Genomic DNA, 18,002 nt, shown 5'->3' with positions numbered 1-18,002 from the left:
GATTCATGTAACATGTCATCACAATCATATGGATAAACACTCATAGAGGCATTTTCACAAATACATGGCATGTTACAATCAACAATATCCATAAAAGCATACAAAGCACTATCCATGGCAAAATACAAAAGGGGTCAAGGATCACACTTAGGTAATGAAACCAAAACAAGTGTATCCGCTTTGATACCAATTGAAAGTTCGAATTTATGTGAAAACACAAGAGTTGTTTAGACCCTTAAAATTACGGCTCGATTAATTTTACTCTGACTTAAACTAAGTGCAAAATAAAATAAATGCGAGCAAACAAATAATAAACTACTCTAAGAGGAAATTCCGAGACATGTTATCGAAGAGGAAACCAAAATACTCAATGAAAAATCTCTTTGCCGCCCTCTAAGCGGTAAATCGATCCACTAGAGAATAAAGTTGGAGTACACGAATAACACAAGACCCTCCAAGCCTAGTCTACCCAATGTACTTGAGTCCTCCAAGCTTCTGCTACCAACGGACTTCATGAAGTCATGTCTTCTCTAGCTTTCCAGATCCCACAATATGCCCGATTGCATTCGCTAAGCCTCACTGGCTTCTTTTGGCAAGTCCCCAAAGCTTCCCAAGCTCCAAAACACTCTCTACACTCTAAAAAGGTGTGGGTTATGTTTGGGTACAAATCTCCTCTCAAGGTATGATAATGGGAGAGGGAAGAAGAAGAGGCTAGAATGATTTCTCACTAAGAATGAGTAGCTCTCTCTCTAAAAGATGGGTGTGTGTGTGTTGTAGAAAACCTATCTAGGGTTTTTCTCTCTGAATGGCCTCCTTATACTTTTATGGGTAATGAGGGTATATATAGTATTGGTGAAGGGTAAGAAAGTCACATTTAATAATCCTCTAAGCAGAGAGTTTCGCGGGTATCTCACAGGAAGGCCTTACCCGCAAAACACTTACGAAATTGACAACCTGGCACGACTCTTTAACTTCCAGTTATGCGCTTTTCACATGCCCTTTTCGCGGGAACCCTTCTCGATAACTTCTCACAAGCTAGTCGAGAAATGCACTGATTTTCATTTAATGCTCGACTCTTCACCAACTTAATACTAAACCCAATACAATAAAATCCCACAAAATACAAGAAACAAAATTAAAGCAATTACAACACTTTTTGTCATGGAATAAAGCTAACATAAAACATAGTTGTAAATCACAACTTTACAGGATCTAATTTCTATCATGATCATTTGAAAGTCTTGAACCTATTCCACGACAGATTTGGTATCCACCATTTGATAGCAAAAGAAACAAATAGCTGCATATTTCTTTGCACCAGCCTCTTCGATGTCATATTTGCTTTGTAAAGCTTTCCAAATTTTCTTTGCAGAAGTGTATGTTGTATTATAATAATCATAGAAATGATCCGCAAGACAATTTAAAAGATAATGACGACATCTATACTCATCTTGTTCATACTTATCTGTTTTCTCTTGATTATCATAGAGTTCATCTTCAGTCATGTTGTTAGTAGAAACCTTGTTTGGATTCTTCTCAGTGAGGACGTAGCGTACCTTAAAAAGGCTTAGATAGAAAAGGACCTTGCCTTTCCATCTTTTGAAATGGGCTCCCTTAAAACAAAAGGGCATGTTGAGATCTCCGACATTGTCATTTGGTTTCTCAATTGTTGGCTCCATTATTGAATCTCCTTAAAATTGTTGGAGATATTACCAATAAAATGATATATTAATTACAATAAAAATATAAATATAAACGAACAATGTTGGACTGAGGCACGAAAATCTCGCTCTCTTTAAGGAGATTCAAGCCCTTTGTGGTTGGCAAAGCCTAGAAACCGATGCAGCAGAAATTCACTTCTGACTTGTCCCCTCCAGGATACAATAGCCCAACAGTTCGTTGTGTAGCTTGGACCAACTCTACATAAGTGGTTGTGCTCAAATCTCCACCAAAAGAAACACCTTTCTTTGGCCCAAAATCTCTCAAGTATTTAGGAGTATTATTGAATTCACTCTCTCACACAATACTTTTTAAGTTAACTATTTATCTTCATTCACTATTGATATAAAATTATTTCATAACATAGCCATATATGTAGTCCTCCTATCCTTCTCATAAGCTACATGTTATTTATTAGTTTAGATAACTCCTATTAATATATTTAATTTAACCTACATACAAGTTAACTCTTTCTTTAACAAATTCCACTATAACTCATCTCTTTATTAATCTTTAGTTAATTTAAGTTTTAACATACTTTAAATTGAAATACACTAATACAAACAATGAAATTAAAATGCATTATCACAAACAATGTTGAAACCGCCTCCAAGTTCCATCTAATTGTGACTAAGACCACTTTCAAGGTCATTGACGGAGCTTTAATTTGTCAAAGCCAATATCTCTACTCAGAGAAATGTCCTCTAGCCTATCAACGACAGTGCCTCTACTCATTAGCGCCACGAACAGAAGGACAATGCAACATTTGAGGGTTTAAATATTATTTTGAGGTGTGTTTTCACCGAGTTGATTAGAGGATCGTAGTTGGTGGAGTGGATTACGTCATTTGTCAACCATTCTACTAAAAGACTCTCACTTGTTTAAAATTGCTCAGTCAGTTTAACTATTTTTTTTAAGAGATTAAATTCTATAAGGACGTGGTGTAAAACCCATGTTTTACCCCTCCAATCCCAACATGCCACATCATCCTATCACATATTTAAGAATAAATACAATCACACTCAATCAATTCTAATACTCATATATAAATCCAACTAAATTGGGAATCTATCAAAATGTTATTAGGTGTGGTAGGATGAATTGAATTTTTAGTAAAATGCTGATGTGGCAATCACTTATTGGATGGTGTAAAACATGGGTTTTACACCCCATCCTTATAGAATTTAATCTCTTTTTTTAATTATCATAACTTAGAATTGTATAATTTCATTGGTGGTTGCCCGAATGAGTTTGTGGTGATTTTGAAGTGGGTTGACTTTCTTTTTTTTGGCTGAAAGTTTCAATTTATGACGTTCGCTCCTAATGATAGTTTTTTATTATCAAACCAAAACGTTAATCAATTTTTGGTGTAGGCAGGGATTGAACCCCATATCTCTTATTCAGCTATCAAAGACTTTACCAGTTAAGCTAACTAGAACCCACTTAAGTTGAGCTTGCTTTATAAAGCTTGGTTCAATTTTTGGGTGATTTGGTTGCAATTTTGAAGGTTATGTAGCCAGTAGTTAAAGGGGAAGGGGTTTGAGTGATACTTGAGTCATAGCTGTCTTGTGGGTTGTCTTCTTCTTCTTTTTCTTCTTCTTCTTCCTTTCTTTTTTTTTTTTTTTTCAAATGGTGAAGACTGAGAGTGGGTGATTGTATGTGAAGAATTTTTTTTTTTGGATATTTTAATAAAATGGAGTATGAAATTAATAATTAAGTTTCTAAATGGCAACTAATGTATTGAAGTAGGGTTGTAGGTGAGACATGAAGGAGCTCAGATGTGGGTGTTTTAAAAAGTAGTTGGCTAAAAAGGAAAAAATAGGTTTTTATTCGATAATAAAGAGGAATTTTGGCATTAGTTGTTGTGAATGCTCAAGCCCTCATATTATAAGACTCATTATCTAAAGAACGATCCAAAAATTGGGATCTCCCCCTCAAGGGCGGCCCAACAAATTTGGAGGCCTAAGGTGATATATTTAAATGGTGCTTTGTTATCATTTAAATAATATTTAACTAGTATTTATTATCATAATTTTTTATAACAAAAATCCATTCCTTTTATTTTGTAATATACTTTTTTGGGGAAAATGCTAAAGTTATAACAAATTTTACTTAAAAAACTTACAAACGATGTAGAAATGAATGCGGTTAGTGACACTTCAAGAAGATAATAGACAAGTGTAGGGTCCAATTTTTCCAGTCCGGCCCAGGATGCGTGGGACCTTAGACCAGCGAGCCCAGTACAATGAATTTGTAGAGAGTGGACCAAAGAGCTAGACTTTGGTGTATGAACAAGAGTTATCATGGTGTTTTACTCGATCAGGATGAGATGGACTGAGTTCATCCGGGAGAATTGGTCCTCGACATAGTTCCGGGAGCCCTTTCTGGTCCCTCTTATGTGTTGGGGGGTCTTTGCCCCCCCCCCCCCTCATCTCTGTCTCTCTTTACTCCCTTTTTATAGTAGATTTCTTCCTCCTGAATGGGGTCCCTAGGGTAGGTGCTTGTCCTATCCGCCCCTCCCTCCAGTTGTTGGGAGTGGTTGTAAGAACAGGGAAGTATGGCCATGTCAGGCACAGGGTCATGAACGCAATAATGACAGTCTTTTCCCTAGACACCTCCCTTTTCTCCGCTGTCCTTTCCTGCTATAGTACTTTTCCTGCTCTGTGGTACGATATAGTGTGTCACTACAAGTGGCAAGTTGTCTCCTTTATTGTCGGCTATATTCATGCTGAGGAGGATTCTCCTCATAGCCAAGGAGGGGTCTTTCCTTGGGCTGGGTCCTTGGTCCAAATGTAGACATTCGCATGGGCCTCCGGGTCTTTTACCCCCCATAATAGCCCCTCAAAATCCTGTTGTCCGAATCCTCGGACGGAGATGAGGGTTTTGGTGACATTGGGATTATGTCATGGTCTGCCAAGTCTTGCCCTCCATTAATGCTAAAGCCTCTTAGTTTGCCTGAGGCGTGTTCCTGGTGGTGAGTCATTCTTTTAGTCTATCTAAGTCACGTTCCCGCCATTTCGGTACATGAGGCGTGCTTTAATTAGGGTCTCTTCACGAGGCGGCATAAATTCAACAGCTGAAGACTGTTTTGGAAATTGAGCGAAGTTTATCTCGTTTGCAACTCTTTCTTGGAGATTTGGGTGAATTGATTGCCACCAGGTTTGCCCCCTATATAAGACGCACAGTGGGGGATCACTCCCATTTATTCGCAGACCCTTGAGCTTTTTAGGCTTCTAATTCTCCACATGTTCCCAAAGTCCCCACTGAGAGTGCGACTGAGATTTGGGAGTGAAATGGTCATGTTTAAGGCGAGGGTGAAGGAGCCAAACCCTCTTCATAAGCCTTGGGTGTCTCCGAGATTCAAAATGGCCCAGTCGGGGCAAAGGAGACAAAGGCTCAAGACATTTCTTTTCCTCGATAGGGCAAGAAAGGAGCCCCTTCTTCCTTCAGCCAAAATTCGAAGCAGGTGGAGGTCGCATCAAATTTTTGGTGCGACAGCACTAGGACTTCCACCCGGTGCCATGTGTTACGCACGTGAGGGCTTGGACTTCCTATCGCCGGTACCATCCATGCTTGCTCGATTGCTGCTAAGACGATACTTGCTCGATTGTTGCTAGAGCAAGTATGGGGATTTGGCATCCCTGCTTCTTCCTCTCTTTCATCACTGGTGCCATCCAGACTTGCTTAGTCACTGCTAGAGCAAGGTTATGGACCAGGTGCCTCTGCTTCTTCTTCTCTTTCATCACTGGTGCCATCCAGACTTGCTTAGTTGCTGCTAGAGCAAAATTGAAGGATCTATCGTTCCCGTGTATTCCCTTTTTTTTTTTTTTTTTTCTAGTTAGCTTATGATATAGGCTTGTCTAAGCCCTTTTATGAATATTGTACTATCTCTTTATCTAATAAAAGATGATTTTATCACATTTTATGCATCCTTTCTTTTCTGCAATAATTATTTTGTGAATGAATGTGCTGGTGTCTTTTCTTTCGAACCGTACTTAGAACCGATGCCCTTGTCGGTAAAGAGTTATTACTTTGAACTTATCGAAACCCACAGGCACAACAATTCCAACTTTAAATAGGTTAACTATATAATACTAACCGGGATAACAACCGCACGTTCTGTACTGCGAACGGGGTAACCGCCTGAAGATGTGTAATCTAAAATAAATTGTCCGAGGGGTTCGTTGGGTACTAGGGTTCTTTTCCGCATTTCCGATGATATTCCTAGTTTTAGATTATTTTAGGTGTCTGGTCCGAAGACCGAGGCATGACTGTACCTGGTCTAAACACTCAAAAAGACACCATTGTGTGTTAGTTTCCATAAGACCGGAGGGCCGAGGAGGACCATGTAAGACCTTGGTTCTGTCTAGCACTTAGGCCGTTAGAGTGTCTAGTTTCCCCATAGGTTTGAGTCCGAGGACCATGCAGGACCTTGGTTCTGTCTAGCACTTGGACTCTTAGAGTATCTAGTTTCTCCATAGGTTTGAGTCCGAGGACCATGCAAGACCTTGGTTCTGTCTAGCACTTCGGCCGTTAGAGTGTCTAGTTTCCCCATAGGTTTGAGTCCGAGGACCATGTAAGACCTTGGTTCTGTCTAGCACTTAGGCCGTTAGAGTGTCTAGTTTCCCCATAGGTTTGAGTCCAAGGACCATGCAAGACCTTGGTTCTGTCTAGCACTTAGGCTCTTAGAGTGTCCAGTTTCCCCATAAGTTTGAGTCTGAGGACCATGCAAGACCTTGGTTCTGTCTAGCACTTAGACTCTTGGAGTGACTAGTTTCCTCATAGGTTTGAGTTCGAGGACCATGCAAGACCTTGGTTCTATTTACCACTTAGGTTTCTGAAGTGACTAGTTTCCCCATAGGTTTGAGTCCGAGGACCATGCAAGACCTTGGTTCTGTCTAGCACTTAGGCTCTTAGAGTGTCTAGTTTCCCCATAGGTTTGAGTCCGAGGACCATGCAAAACCTTGGTTCTATCTAGCACTTCGTCCGTTAGAGTGTCTAGTTTCCCCATAGGTTTGAGTCCAAGGACCATGCAAGACTTTGGTTCTGTCTAGCACTTGGGCTTTTATAGTGTCTAGTTTCCCCATAGGTTTTAGTTCGAGGATTATGCAAGACCTTGGTTCTGTCTAGTACTTGGGCCATTAGAGTGTCTAGTTTCCCCATAGGTTTGAGTCTGAGGACCATGCAAGACCTTGGTTCTGTCTAGCACTTAGGCTTCTGGAGTGACTAGTTTCCCCATAAGTTTGAGTCCGAGGACCATACAAGACCTTGGTTCTGTCTAGCACTTCGGCCGTTAGAGTGTCTAGTTTCCTCATAGGTTTGAGTCCGAGGACCATACAAGACCTTGGTTCTGTTTAGCACTTTGGCCGTTAGAGTGTCTAGTTTCCCCATAGGTTTGAGTCTGAGGACCATGCAAGACCTTGGTTCCTTCTAGCACTTAAGCCGTTAGAGTGTCTAGTTTCCCCATAGGTTTGAGTCCGAGGACCATGCAAGACCTTGGTTCTGTCTAGCATTTGGGCTCTTATAGTGTCTAGTTTCCCCATAGGTTTGAGTCCGAGGACCATGCAAGACCTTGGTTTTGTCTAGCACTTGGGCCGTTAGAGTGTCTAGTTTCCCCATAGGTTTGAATCCGAGGACCATGCACGACCTTGGTTTTGTCTAGCACTTGGGCCGTTAGAATGTCTAGTTTCCCCATAGGTTTGAGTCCGAGGACCATGTAAGACTTTGGTTCTGTCTAGCACTTGAATAGATTCCGGTTTAGCCCTTGGCTTCCCTGTCCGTAGGGAATTCAGTGAATCGGAATATTAGGGGACTCAAGAGTTAGCCCCTTGACAAGTGCATGGGGGCGCATATCTGACGTCCGAAGCCCCTTGAACTGTGCTGTCTAGCGATCCTCCCTTCGTAATGAACATTTCGAAGCGTGACCCAAAACGGAGGCTGAGCTATGATAATCGCAGTGTGTTCCTAGAAATGATGGGGGGCTTTCGCGCTGCTCGCACCACTGCCAAAATGGTCATCTCAAGGGATTCTTGTTGATAGGAGCTTGACCGTGACTAACCGTTATATTTGCCAACGCACAAGCTCTTCCCACAGACGGCGCCAATTATAGGGTCTAATTTTTCCAGTTCGGCCTAGGATGCGTAGGACCTTAGACTAGCGAGCCCGGTACAATAAATTTGCAGAGAGTGGGCCAAAGAGCTAGGCTTTGGTGTATGAACAAGAGTTATCACGGTGTTTTACTCGATCAGGATGAGATGGACTGAGTTCATCTGGGGGAATTGGTCCTCGCCACCCCCCCCCCTCTCTATCTCTCTTTACTCCCTTTTTATAGTAGATTTCTTCCTCCTGAATGGGGTCCCTAGGGTAAGTGCTTGTCCCATCTGCCCCTCCCTCCAGTTGTTGGGAGTGGTTGTAAGGACAGGGAAGTATGTCCATGTCAGGCACAAGGTCATGAACGCAATAATGACAGTCTTTTCCCTAGACACCTCCCTTTTCTCCGTTGTCCTTTCCTGCTATAGTATTTTTCCTGCTCTGTGGTACGATATAGTGTGTCACTACAAGTGGCAGGTTGTCTCCTTTATTGTCGGCTATATCCATGCCGAAGAGGATTCTCCTCATGGCCAAGGAGGGGTCTTTCCTTAGGCTAAACCCTTGGTCCAAATGTAGACATTCGCATGGGCCTTTGGGTCTTTTACCCCCCACAACAAATATTTGAATGAATGATATTAGAAATATTATAAATTTTACAACATGAGACTTACAAAAATATATCTCCAATTAAAAAAATAATTTAAAAATGCATTTAATAGGTTATTGACATCCACATATCATATTAATTATCACATCAATTTCTAAAGTTTTCAAGTAAAATTAATAATATTTCTAGCATTTTTCTATCTGAATTATTTCTTGTGATTAGTGACACATATATTTGTAAGGGAAAATGCTAGAGATACACTTTTTTTTTTTTACAAAAACATTTATAAAATGATGATGTGGTGAGTGATTATAAATAAATAAATAAAAGTGATGTTATTGATGAGCTCAGATGAGAACTATTAAGAAGTTGACCACAACAGTATTTTGTTAAAATGTTGTAAAATAGTTTGTAATTGTAGCATTACCCTATTTGTAAGACTCATGTATTTAAAGTTGTGTTATCTCTAATATTACTCAATTCTTTAGGACTTTTTAAAAGTAAAGGAAAAATGTAAAACTATTTTTTTTTCTTATATCTCAATTCTTTTTTTTAATATATCAATTTTTTCCCCAAAATTTGGGGCCTGGGGCCCTAGGCGGTGGCCTAATTGGCCTAGGCCTAGGGCCAGCCCTGCTCCCCCCCTTATCATAGCTCTCCACATGTATATTGTTTTCATTCTAGAGTGATTAATATGGAGAAATTTTATAAGCATAACAAGATCTTGCAATATTTACACAACACTCTTATTTTTAATTATTATAGGTCATAATTTATTTTTTTATTATTTTATTTTGAACAACTACACCTTAACTATTGTGAAAATATTACAAAACTTCGATAATGTTGTACCCAAGTACAAACTCAAATCTATTTCATCCATAATGTAGACAACCCATTTCATTATCACGGAACTTACATATATACATAATAATTATATTAATTAAGGTCCCTGGTAGTTACATGTGAACGGATTGATTCTCACTACCATGAAAGATTGTGCATTGCTTAGAGCATTCCCATTAGGTGTGCCAAATGCCAAATATTTGGCATTTGAATTTGGCATTTGGCACACCAAACACCAAAAAACCCCTCTCATGAGATGTTCCAAATGTTATAATTTTTACCACACATGAACAATATCGTTCCATCTTTGGAACGGTACGGATAAAAATGCTATAAAAAAAATTATTCATTTCCTCTCTCTTCCTTTTTGACTTTCTTTCTTCTCTCTCTTCCTTTATCACTTTCTTTCTTCTCCCTCTTTCTTTTTCTTCTTTCTTTCTCCACCACTCCCTTCTTCTCTATCAACTCTCTTCCTTTTTTATTCTTCTTTCTTCTCCAATCTCCAGAATCTTTACCTCTCCCTTCCTTTCTTTTTCCTTTTTTCTTTTTTCTGTCACTCTATGCCTCTGTGTCTCTTTTTTTCTTTTTCTTTTTCCTGTCACACTCTCACTTTCTTCTTTTTTCTCCACCTAGACCATTGATATTGAGATCGGACGTTGCCATGGAGTTCGGCCTCATCAATGAGGTCAACTGGTGGAGATCACATTTAAGTTTGGGCTTTTTTTTTTTTTTTTGGTTGTGGATTCCATGTGATTGTGGGTGGTGGTGGAGTTGGGTTGATTCCATGTGATTTGGGTTGTATAAATGGAGTTGATTTATCTCTTCATTTTTTTTTTAGAGTTTTATATTGATTTTGGGGATTTTTTTTTTGATTAAGGGTTCGTTTGGATACTGCTGAAAACTGAAAACTGAAACTGAAAACTGAAAAATACTGTAGCAAAATAATTTTTAAATGTGTGAATAGTACCGTGTGACCCATTTTTAATGAAAAAGTTGCTGAAAAGTGAAATTTGTGAGTCCGTGAACAGTACACGATGTGCACTGATTGGATGAAAAAAATTTGAAAAGTCAAAATTTGCTGTTACTGTTCATTGAACAGCACATAAACAGTAACCGTAAGTCTAAAAAACGCGTGAAAAAAAAAAAAAAAAAAAAGAGTGGAAAAACGCAAACGCGCTGGAATCAGCGCAATCCAAACGCAGCTTAAGTAGTATTGGGTGGGGGTGGGTGGATTGTTATTGGTGGTGGTGAGCTGTACTTGTGGCTGTGGATGGTGGTGGTGGGCTATGCTTGTGTATAGTGGTGAGTTTGGGCAGTTTTTTTTTTTTTGGGTTGTGGATTCTGTGTGTTTGTGGGTGATGGTGGTGGAGTTGGTTTGATTCCATGTGATTTGGGTTGTATAAATAGAGTTGATTCATCTCTTTATTTATTTTTTTTAGAGTTTTGTGTTGATTTTGGAGATTGTTTTTTTGAAGTAGTATTAGGTGGTGGTGGCAGGTTGTACCTGTGGGTGGTGATGGCGGGCTGTACTTGTGTATGATTGTGGGTTTGATACAGTTTTGTGTTTGTGTTTGTGTTTGCGTATGGTGGTGGATTTTTATTTTTTATATTGATGAGTTTTTTTAATATTTTTATATATTATTTTAATGTATAAAATTGAAAAATAAAAAATATGATAAATGGTAAATTTTAAAATAACATATATTAAAATTTAATATGTCAAAATGACATATTTATAAAACCCCTACAATACCAACTCACAAACGCCAAACCATGGCACCACTAAAGCAGTCCTCGTGACTTAGGTCAGAAATAATAATAAAAATAAAAAAAGTCCGTCCTCGTGACGGTGACAGCCATGCATGCACCACGTGATCGATGCCTATCTCTATTTTACAGAACAGAGCATATATATATATATATATATATATATATGCACCGTCACCACTCACCACACTCGTTCTCTGCCTCTCTGACACGAGGAACAGTACGTGTCGTTATGAATTCTGCTATATAAATGGCAGGACACAACTCCAAAAACCACTTGTGCTTCAATTCTGTAGTTGTTTTAGAATTAATTTCGGTATAGGAGTTAGGCTAAAAGAAAAATAAGAACATCATGGAGAGGAAGTCACTTGGGCTTTTCATGCTGCTATTCATTGTCTTGGCTTCTCGTAAGACTCTCTTTCGTTCATCATCTTATGGAAAATATTAAACCTAGCTATTTGAAATTTTACTATGAAATATATATTTACTAACCGATATATAAATAAATGTGATCGGTAGACTTTTTTTTTTTACGATATAGGTGACACATTCGCTCTTATTTTATTCCTTTTCCAAATTTGATTTGTTGGATCACTTATAATAATACTAAAATGTGGTTTTTGTGTGTGGGTTTTATGATATCAGAAGTGATGGTGGTGCCGACTGAGGCAAGAGTTTGCGAGTCACAGAGCCATAAGTTCAAGGGTGCATGCATGAGTAACCACAACTGTGCTCTGGTGTGCAGGAATGAAGGTTTCTCTGGTGGTAGATGCAGAGGATTCCGTCACCGCTGTTTCTGCACTAGAATTTGCTAATCGGTGCAAGTGCAATGAAACGATATGCTTGCAGCATATATAATTGCATCAGCTTTTGATTGTAGTGACGAATAATAGTTATTTTTAGTTGCAGCTCTAGAGTTTTTGGTTGTGATGTGCAAATAAATTGTTCTCTCCCATATTGCTTATAGCTTTTCGGTTGAGTAAAGTGTCATTCAGTCATGACTTGCATGCTCAAGGAAATAGCAATCATTTTATTTTAAACATCTATTTGCTTCTTATTATTGTCAATTTATATATCATAAGAGATTCTCTCCATAGCATGACCATGTTGTTTAACCACCACATATATATAGACAAGTAATCATTCAAATTTTATAATAAGGACTCACTTTGGGAAACTGAGATTGTATATTTCATTGTCCAATATTTTATTTATTGAATTTGACCATATAAAGAGTGTTATCTCATTTAAAATTCTAAATAATATGACAAAATCTGTGCGTTTATAATTTATTGAAATGACATATTGTAAATGGTCATATTCCTTTGTTTATATCCATAATATTCAGCTCATGTAACACACGACTTAAATTATATGTGAATAAATCGAATTTATATTAAGAATTAGTAAGTCACTTGAAACTTTAATAGATATATGTAAAGTAAATTAACTATTTTAATAATTTTTAAGTCACATGAAAATAACACATTAATTTACGACTTGTAATACATACATATATATATATATATATATATATTCAGTTATTTCACTATATTAAATAAAAAATTATGATCTTTTAAATTACTTGAAATTTTTGGTAAATTTCTTAAAACTTTTGTCATTGAGTTTTACGTAAAATATGCTATACTAGCAATGGAGTTCAAAGGTAAATTATCTTAATAATTAATGAAAGGTAATCACTTCTTCTGGGATCAACTTAGCTAGGTATTCATGAAGTTTCACTATTCAGAAAATAATTAATTAATTAAAAAAAAAAACACACACACACTTTCAAAGAGAACCCACTTAGAAAAATAGAAGCCATGAAATGATCAAAATGTAACCCAAATCTATTTTCTTTTATTTTTTTTGTAAGTGTAGTCTATGCCCCTTAGCTAGAATAACGGCTAACTGTAGCTTTTTAACGATATTATCAATGAATCAAAATCTTGAAAAAGCATATGACTGTCTTGAATGATTGTTTATTCAGAAAACACTTGAATTCTTTCATATTCCCCCTAAACTAACTCATCTTATTAAGAATGTGATTTTCTCAACTCGTTTTAATATTATGTGGAATGGTACACCTTTATCACCTATTATTCCATCTAGGGGGTACATCAAGGAGATCCTTTATCTCCATACTTATTTATTCTATGTTTGGAAAGATTATCTATCCTTCTAGAAGAGGCGGTTCAAGACAGAGCTATTCATCCTGTTACATTTAGGGGACAAATTAAATTTCTCATCTTTTCTTTGCTGATGATATCTTTCTTTTCTCAAAAGCAAAAATAATGGAGTGCTAGAATCTTAAAAATATTCTCCAAATATTTTGTAAGTATTTTGGACAAATTATTAGCACATAAAAATCACGTCTTTGGCTTTCACCAAACACATCTAGGCAAACAAAAGAACTAATTGCTGGCATCTTTGACATCCCCACTACGACTCAACTTGGAACTTATTTAGGAACTCCTATTTTCACTACCCGTTGAAAGGCATCTACATATATAATGGATAATATACAGAAAAAGATCGAAGACTGGCAAACTAAATACCTTTCTGTTGTGGGCTAGGTTACTTTAATCAACTCCACCTCGGCATCTATCCCTATTCATGCCAAGCAAACCACCCTTCTCCTACAAAAAAATTAGTTGGCAACTAGATAAATTAAATAGCAAATTCCTATGGGGAGATATCGCCAACCACAGACATTGCCATACGGTGAGTTTGGGAACCATCACTACTCCTAAAGATGCAGGAGGGCTGGGTCTAAAAACTGCACGTCATATGAATGTGGCTTTGCTTATGAATTAGGCCTGGAGGCTTCAACAGAAGTCATCCATGCTATGGGCTCAAGTCTTCAAAGCCAAATACTTTCCCCATACAAGTTTGTATGATAGTGGCATAAACCCTAGAGCATCTCATATTTGGAAAGACAGAGCATTCGTGTTGGGAGGATCATTGGATACCTGGAGGGCCACTACGAAGTTATATTCATGGCCCTTTTCTACCCAGTGAAGAACAGAGGTTACTTAGTTCCTTACGGGAGAATAATATTTGGAGGTTAGAAAATTTACAATTTTCCATCCCAACACATATTGAACAACTTATACAAGGCATTCCTATAGTCCAAATGGCTAGGTTATCGGATATTTTTATATGGCCTTAGAATAACAGTGTTTGTTCGATTCAATCTGCATCGAAATTTTTATACCAACAAGTTAATGTTCCTTTTGCAAAAACCTATTGGAATTGGATTTGGAAACTACAATGTATCAAAAAAAATTAATTTTTTATTTGGAAATCCATATGAAACCATTTGCCTACCCGTCTACATCTGTCATTTTCTTGCCCAGAAATAAATAGTTGTTGTCCTAGGTGTAACAATCCTGAAACTACTATTCAAATTTTAAGAGAGTTTCTTTGGGCTAAGAGGATATGGTATCATTCTCCAAGTATTTTACCACTATCATTTTTTCAACTTTCACTTCAAAACTGGCTACATACCAACGCTACATCAGATTCTATTATCTTCCACTATCAACTACCTTGGAAAATTTACTTTACCTTCCTATGTTGGCACTTATGGTTGGCAAGGAATGAACGTATATTTAAAAATCAATCTTGTTCACAAAATCATATTATACACAAAGTGGTTTAGTGTGCTACTGAATTCTTCTTTTTGGTATGCCCAGCAAAGAATATTAAAATTAAAATTCCTAGGATTATTAAATAGAATGCTCTGCCAAAACCTTTTATAAAATTAAACACTGATGGTAGCTCATTAGGTAATCCTGGTTTAGCTGGTGTAAGCGGATTGTTGCGCAGTAGCTTAGGAGATTGGATTTCAAGTTTTTCACTACATATGGGTATTACTTCCAATAATATCGCTGAGCTGGGTGCAGTTCGCGGGGGACTCCTTTTGGCATGGAACTTGGGTTTCAGATTTATTCATCTTGGAATAGATCATATGACAGTTCTTTTTTGGTTAACTAATAATAATGATATCCCACCAGTTATTAACCCAGTATTATGTGATTGCAGGAACCTTATGGAGCGCAATTGGACCGTCCAGGTATATCACATATTCCGTGAAGCTAATGGCTACATGGATGCTCTAGCAAGGAGGGGAAATCAGCAACAGTGTCTTTTGGAAACCTATGATACCTGTTCCACTTTTGTATATACGACTTTTGTATGGGATATGGAACATATAGGAACTACTAGAATGTGTAATGTAAAGGTTGTAATGCCTGCTATTGTTTGACATTATATATAATTAAATAATACTCCCCCTTTTATAAATAATAATAATAATAATAATAATAATAATAATAATAATAATAATAATAATAATGAATATAACTAAAGGTAGTCAAATATTTTATTGATTCCTTAAATAAAGTATTTGGTGAAAAAATAGTTACAAATAGATACACAATTGTATTGTTTGTGTTACATCAATGGGTAGAGATATAACATCTAATATTCAAAATAAAGATTACAAAGAATAGGGAAAAGGGAACAACATAAATAAACCCTATTCACCCACCCCAAAAAAAAAAATCACATATAGAATTCAACTACATAATCATGATATGACATGAAAAGAAGTACAATGAATCATTAAAAGATGTCCCAAAAATTACAAGGTATGCCTAATATATAAACATTGTTAGAACAGTAAATGAATTTCAGTAAATTTTTATGTAACACATTTTAACTAAGAAGGAACAACAGAAGAAAATGCATCCCGATAAACAACATTGTGACTAAAGTAAGTATATGTGTGTGTGTATATATATGTTTGTGCGCGCACATGCATGCATCGCATATCACACACCGCACACACAACAAATTAATACACATTTTGTAATGAGCAGTAACCTTGGACATTAAGGGTCCGTTTGTTACTGTTGTTTAAATAACAGTTTTCAGTGTTTAAATAATGTAATACGTATTTTCACACACTTTTTACTTGCACGTATTTCTAAAAAATACAAACAACGTTACTAAAACAACATTATCAAACAGACCCTGAGTTTTTCTAGTTTTTTTGTTGTAGTATCATGGGAAAGATGCCAAATAAATCAACTCCTCTAATGCACTTTGTATCACAAATTGGACTTGTCATCATCTTTTTGAAGCTATAGAATTCGTAGGTGAGAGGTGAAGTTTTTTTTTTTCCTGATTTAAAGATGAGAGAGAAGTGAATTTATAGTAAATAACTATGTGTATGTGAAATTGGAGGACATCTTATCATGCTACTTTAGAGATATGATTTTGATGATAAATATTTATTTTAGATTATTTGAAATTTTTGGTAACAGAATTTTATTTAAACAGGTGTAAAGGTAAAACAAAATAAGTAAATAAATAAAAGATTGTGCATTGCTTACAAAACAAAACCAACTCACAAACGCCAAACCATGGCACACCAAATCAGTCCTCGTGACGGAATTATGGTTTGACAACAATGCTCTTGCTAGTTGAATTCACGTGATCGATGCTATCTTTATTACCCAGCTTTTAATTTGTAGCATATGCACCGTCACCTCACTCTCTATCTGGCTTTCTGACACGAAGAACAGTACGTGTCGTTCTGAATTCTACTATATAAATGGCAGGGCATGCACAAGCACAACCCCATATACACCTGTTCTTCAATTGTACTGTGGTTGTAGAATTATTTTAAGTAGAGGAGTTAGGCTCAAGAAGAAATATTATGGAGAGGAAGTCATTTGGGCTTTTCATGTTGCTTTTCTTTCGCTTGGCTTCTATATGACTCTCTTTAGCCCTTTATTTTATGGAAAATGGTAAAACCTATAACAAATTTTACCATAAATAATTTACAAACTAATATAGTAAAGAATGCGATTGGTGGAATTCAATGATTTAATAAATAAATATTTAAATTACTTTTTAGTGATACTAAAACGTGGTTTGTGTGTGTATGGGTTTATGATATCAGAAGAGATGGTGGTGCCAACAGAGGCAAGACTTTGCGAGTCAAAGAGCCACAGGTTCCATGGTGCATGCTTCAGTCACCACAACTGTGCTATGGTATGCAGGAATGAAGGTTTCCCTGGTGGCAAATGCAGAGGATTCCGTCGCCGTTGTTTCTGCACTAGAAATTGTTAATCGGTGCAACTAATTAAACGAGATCAGCACAAGCATCTGATATTGTAGTCACCAATAATAGCAATATTTAGTTGCAGCTCTATAAGTTGTGTTTGTGTGTTGGTGGTGATGTACAAATAAATTGTTCTCTTCCATTTGGGGAGAATCTATCATGTTAGCTTTTAGCTTTTCGATCGGTTGAATAAAGTATCATCCAGTGATGACTTGCATGCCCAAGGTAATAGCACTCAAAATTTATTTCAAACATGTGTTTGCTTTATTACTCACAATTTCTTTTTTCTCATTAATTTTTCTTTTTAATTTTAAAAAAAAAAATAGAATTGTTACTTTTATTCAACTTTATTTTAAATAAAATAAATCAATAAAAATAAGCTGTTCTAAACACGTTTATTATATATAATACCATGATTTCATAAATTTCGCTACAAGCTAGATACTAATACAACTTATAAATTAATGGATTAATTCTCAAAAAAAGAAAAAAAAATCTTATAAGACAATCGTAAAATTTCTGGTACAACATGTCTTGGGTTGAAAATAATGTCTTATAAGACGGTCTTAGAGACCTCTTTCTTGTAGCATAAATGAACTTCACACGCGTGGATTACATATCTTGTGAGATAGCTTGTGAGAAAGAGATCTTAAAAAAGTTTTCTTAGATTTAACAATATAAATTGTGTCATTTTTATTTAGAAAGCAAAATGAGAGAGAGAGAGAGAGAGAGAGAGAGAGAGAGAGAGAGAGAGAGAGAGAGAGAGAGAGAGAGAGAGAGAGAGAGAGAGAGAGAGAGAGAGAGATTTAATTCTATGCAATAATAGAAAAATTGGAC

General features: G+C 36.7%; 2 protein-coding genes across 2 annotated transcripts; both read left to right on the top strand.

Annotated features, from left to right (window-relative positions):
- The first annotated feature begins 11,292 nt into the window (after positions 1-11,292).
- On the top strand, positions 11,293-11,995 carry LOC115965983 (defensin-like protein 1). The gene is made up of 2 exons (XM_031085319.1): positions 11,293-11,436; positions 11,675-11,995. The coding sequence occupies exons 1-2, from the start codon at positions 11,382-11,384 to the stop codon at positions 11,842-11,844; spliced, it is 225 nt and encodes a 74-aa protein (XP_030941179.1). The 5' UTR covers positions 11,293-11,381; the 3' UTR covers positions 11,845-11,995.
- A 4,762-nt stretch (positions 11,996-16,757) lies between these two features.
- Positions 16,758-17,261, top strand: LOC115962728 (defensin-like protein 1). Its single transcript, XM_031081610.1, has 2 exons — positions 16,758-16,810; positions 16,999-17,261. Exons 1-2 carry the CDS (start codon positions 16,758-16,760, stop codon positions 17,171-17,173), a joined length of 228 nt encoding a protein of 75 aa, XP_030937470.1. The 3' UTR covers positions 17,174-17,261.
- Positions 17,262-18,002: the final 741 nt, after the last annotated feature.

This window comes from Quercus lobata, chromosome 10, assembly GCF_001633185.2.
Source record: "Quercus lobata isolate SW786 chromosome 10, ValleyOak3.0 Primary Assembly, whole genome shotgun sequence".
NCBI classification, from domain to species: Eukaryota; Viridiplantae; Streptophyta; class Magnoliopsida; order Fagales; family Fagaceae; genus Quercus; species Quercus lobata.
Note: the sequence above shows the minus strand (reverse complement) of the source record. Positions and strands in the feature narration are given on the sequence as shown.

Bases quoted from the DNA above. Each gene is read 5' to 3' on its own strand.
- LOC115965983 (XM_031085319.1), top strand. From the start codon at position 11,382: ATGGAGAGGAAGTCACTTGGGCTTTTCATGCTGCTATTCATTGTCTTG. The intron at 11,437-11,674 runs GTAAGACTCTCT...TTATGATATCAG, and splicing joins ATTCATTGTCTTGGCTTCTC to AAGTGATGGTGGTGCCGACT.
- LOC115962728 (XM_031081610.1), top strand. From the start codon at position 16,758: ATGGAGAGGAAGTCATTTGGGCTTTTCATGTTGCTTTTCTTTCGCTTG. The intron at 16,811-16,998 runs TATATGACTCTC...TGGGTTTATGAT, and splicing joins CTTTTCTTTCGCTTGGCTTC to ATCAGAAGAGATGGTGGTGC.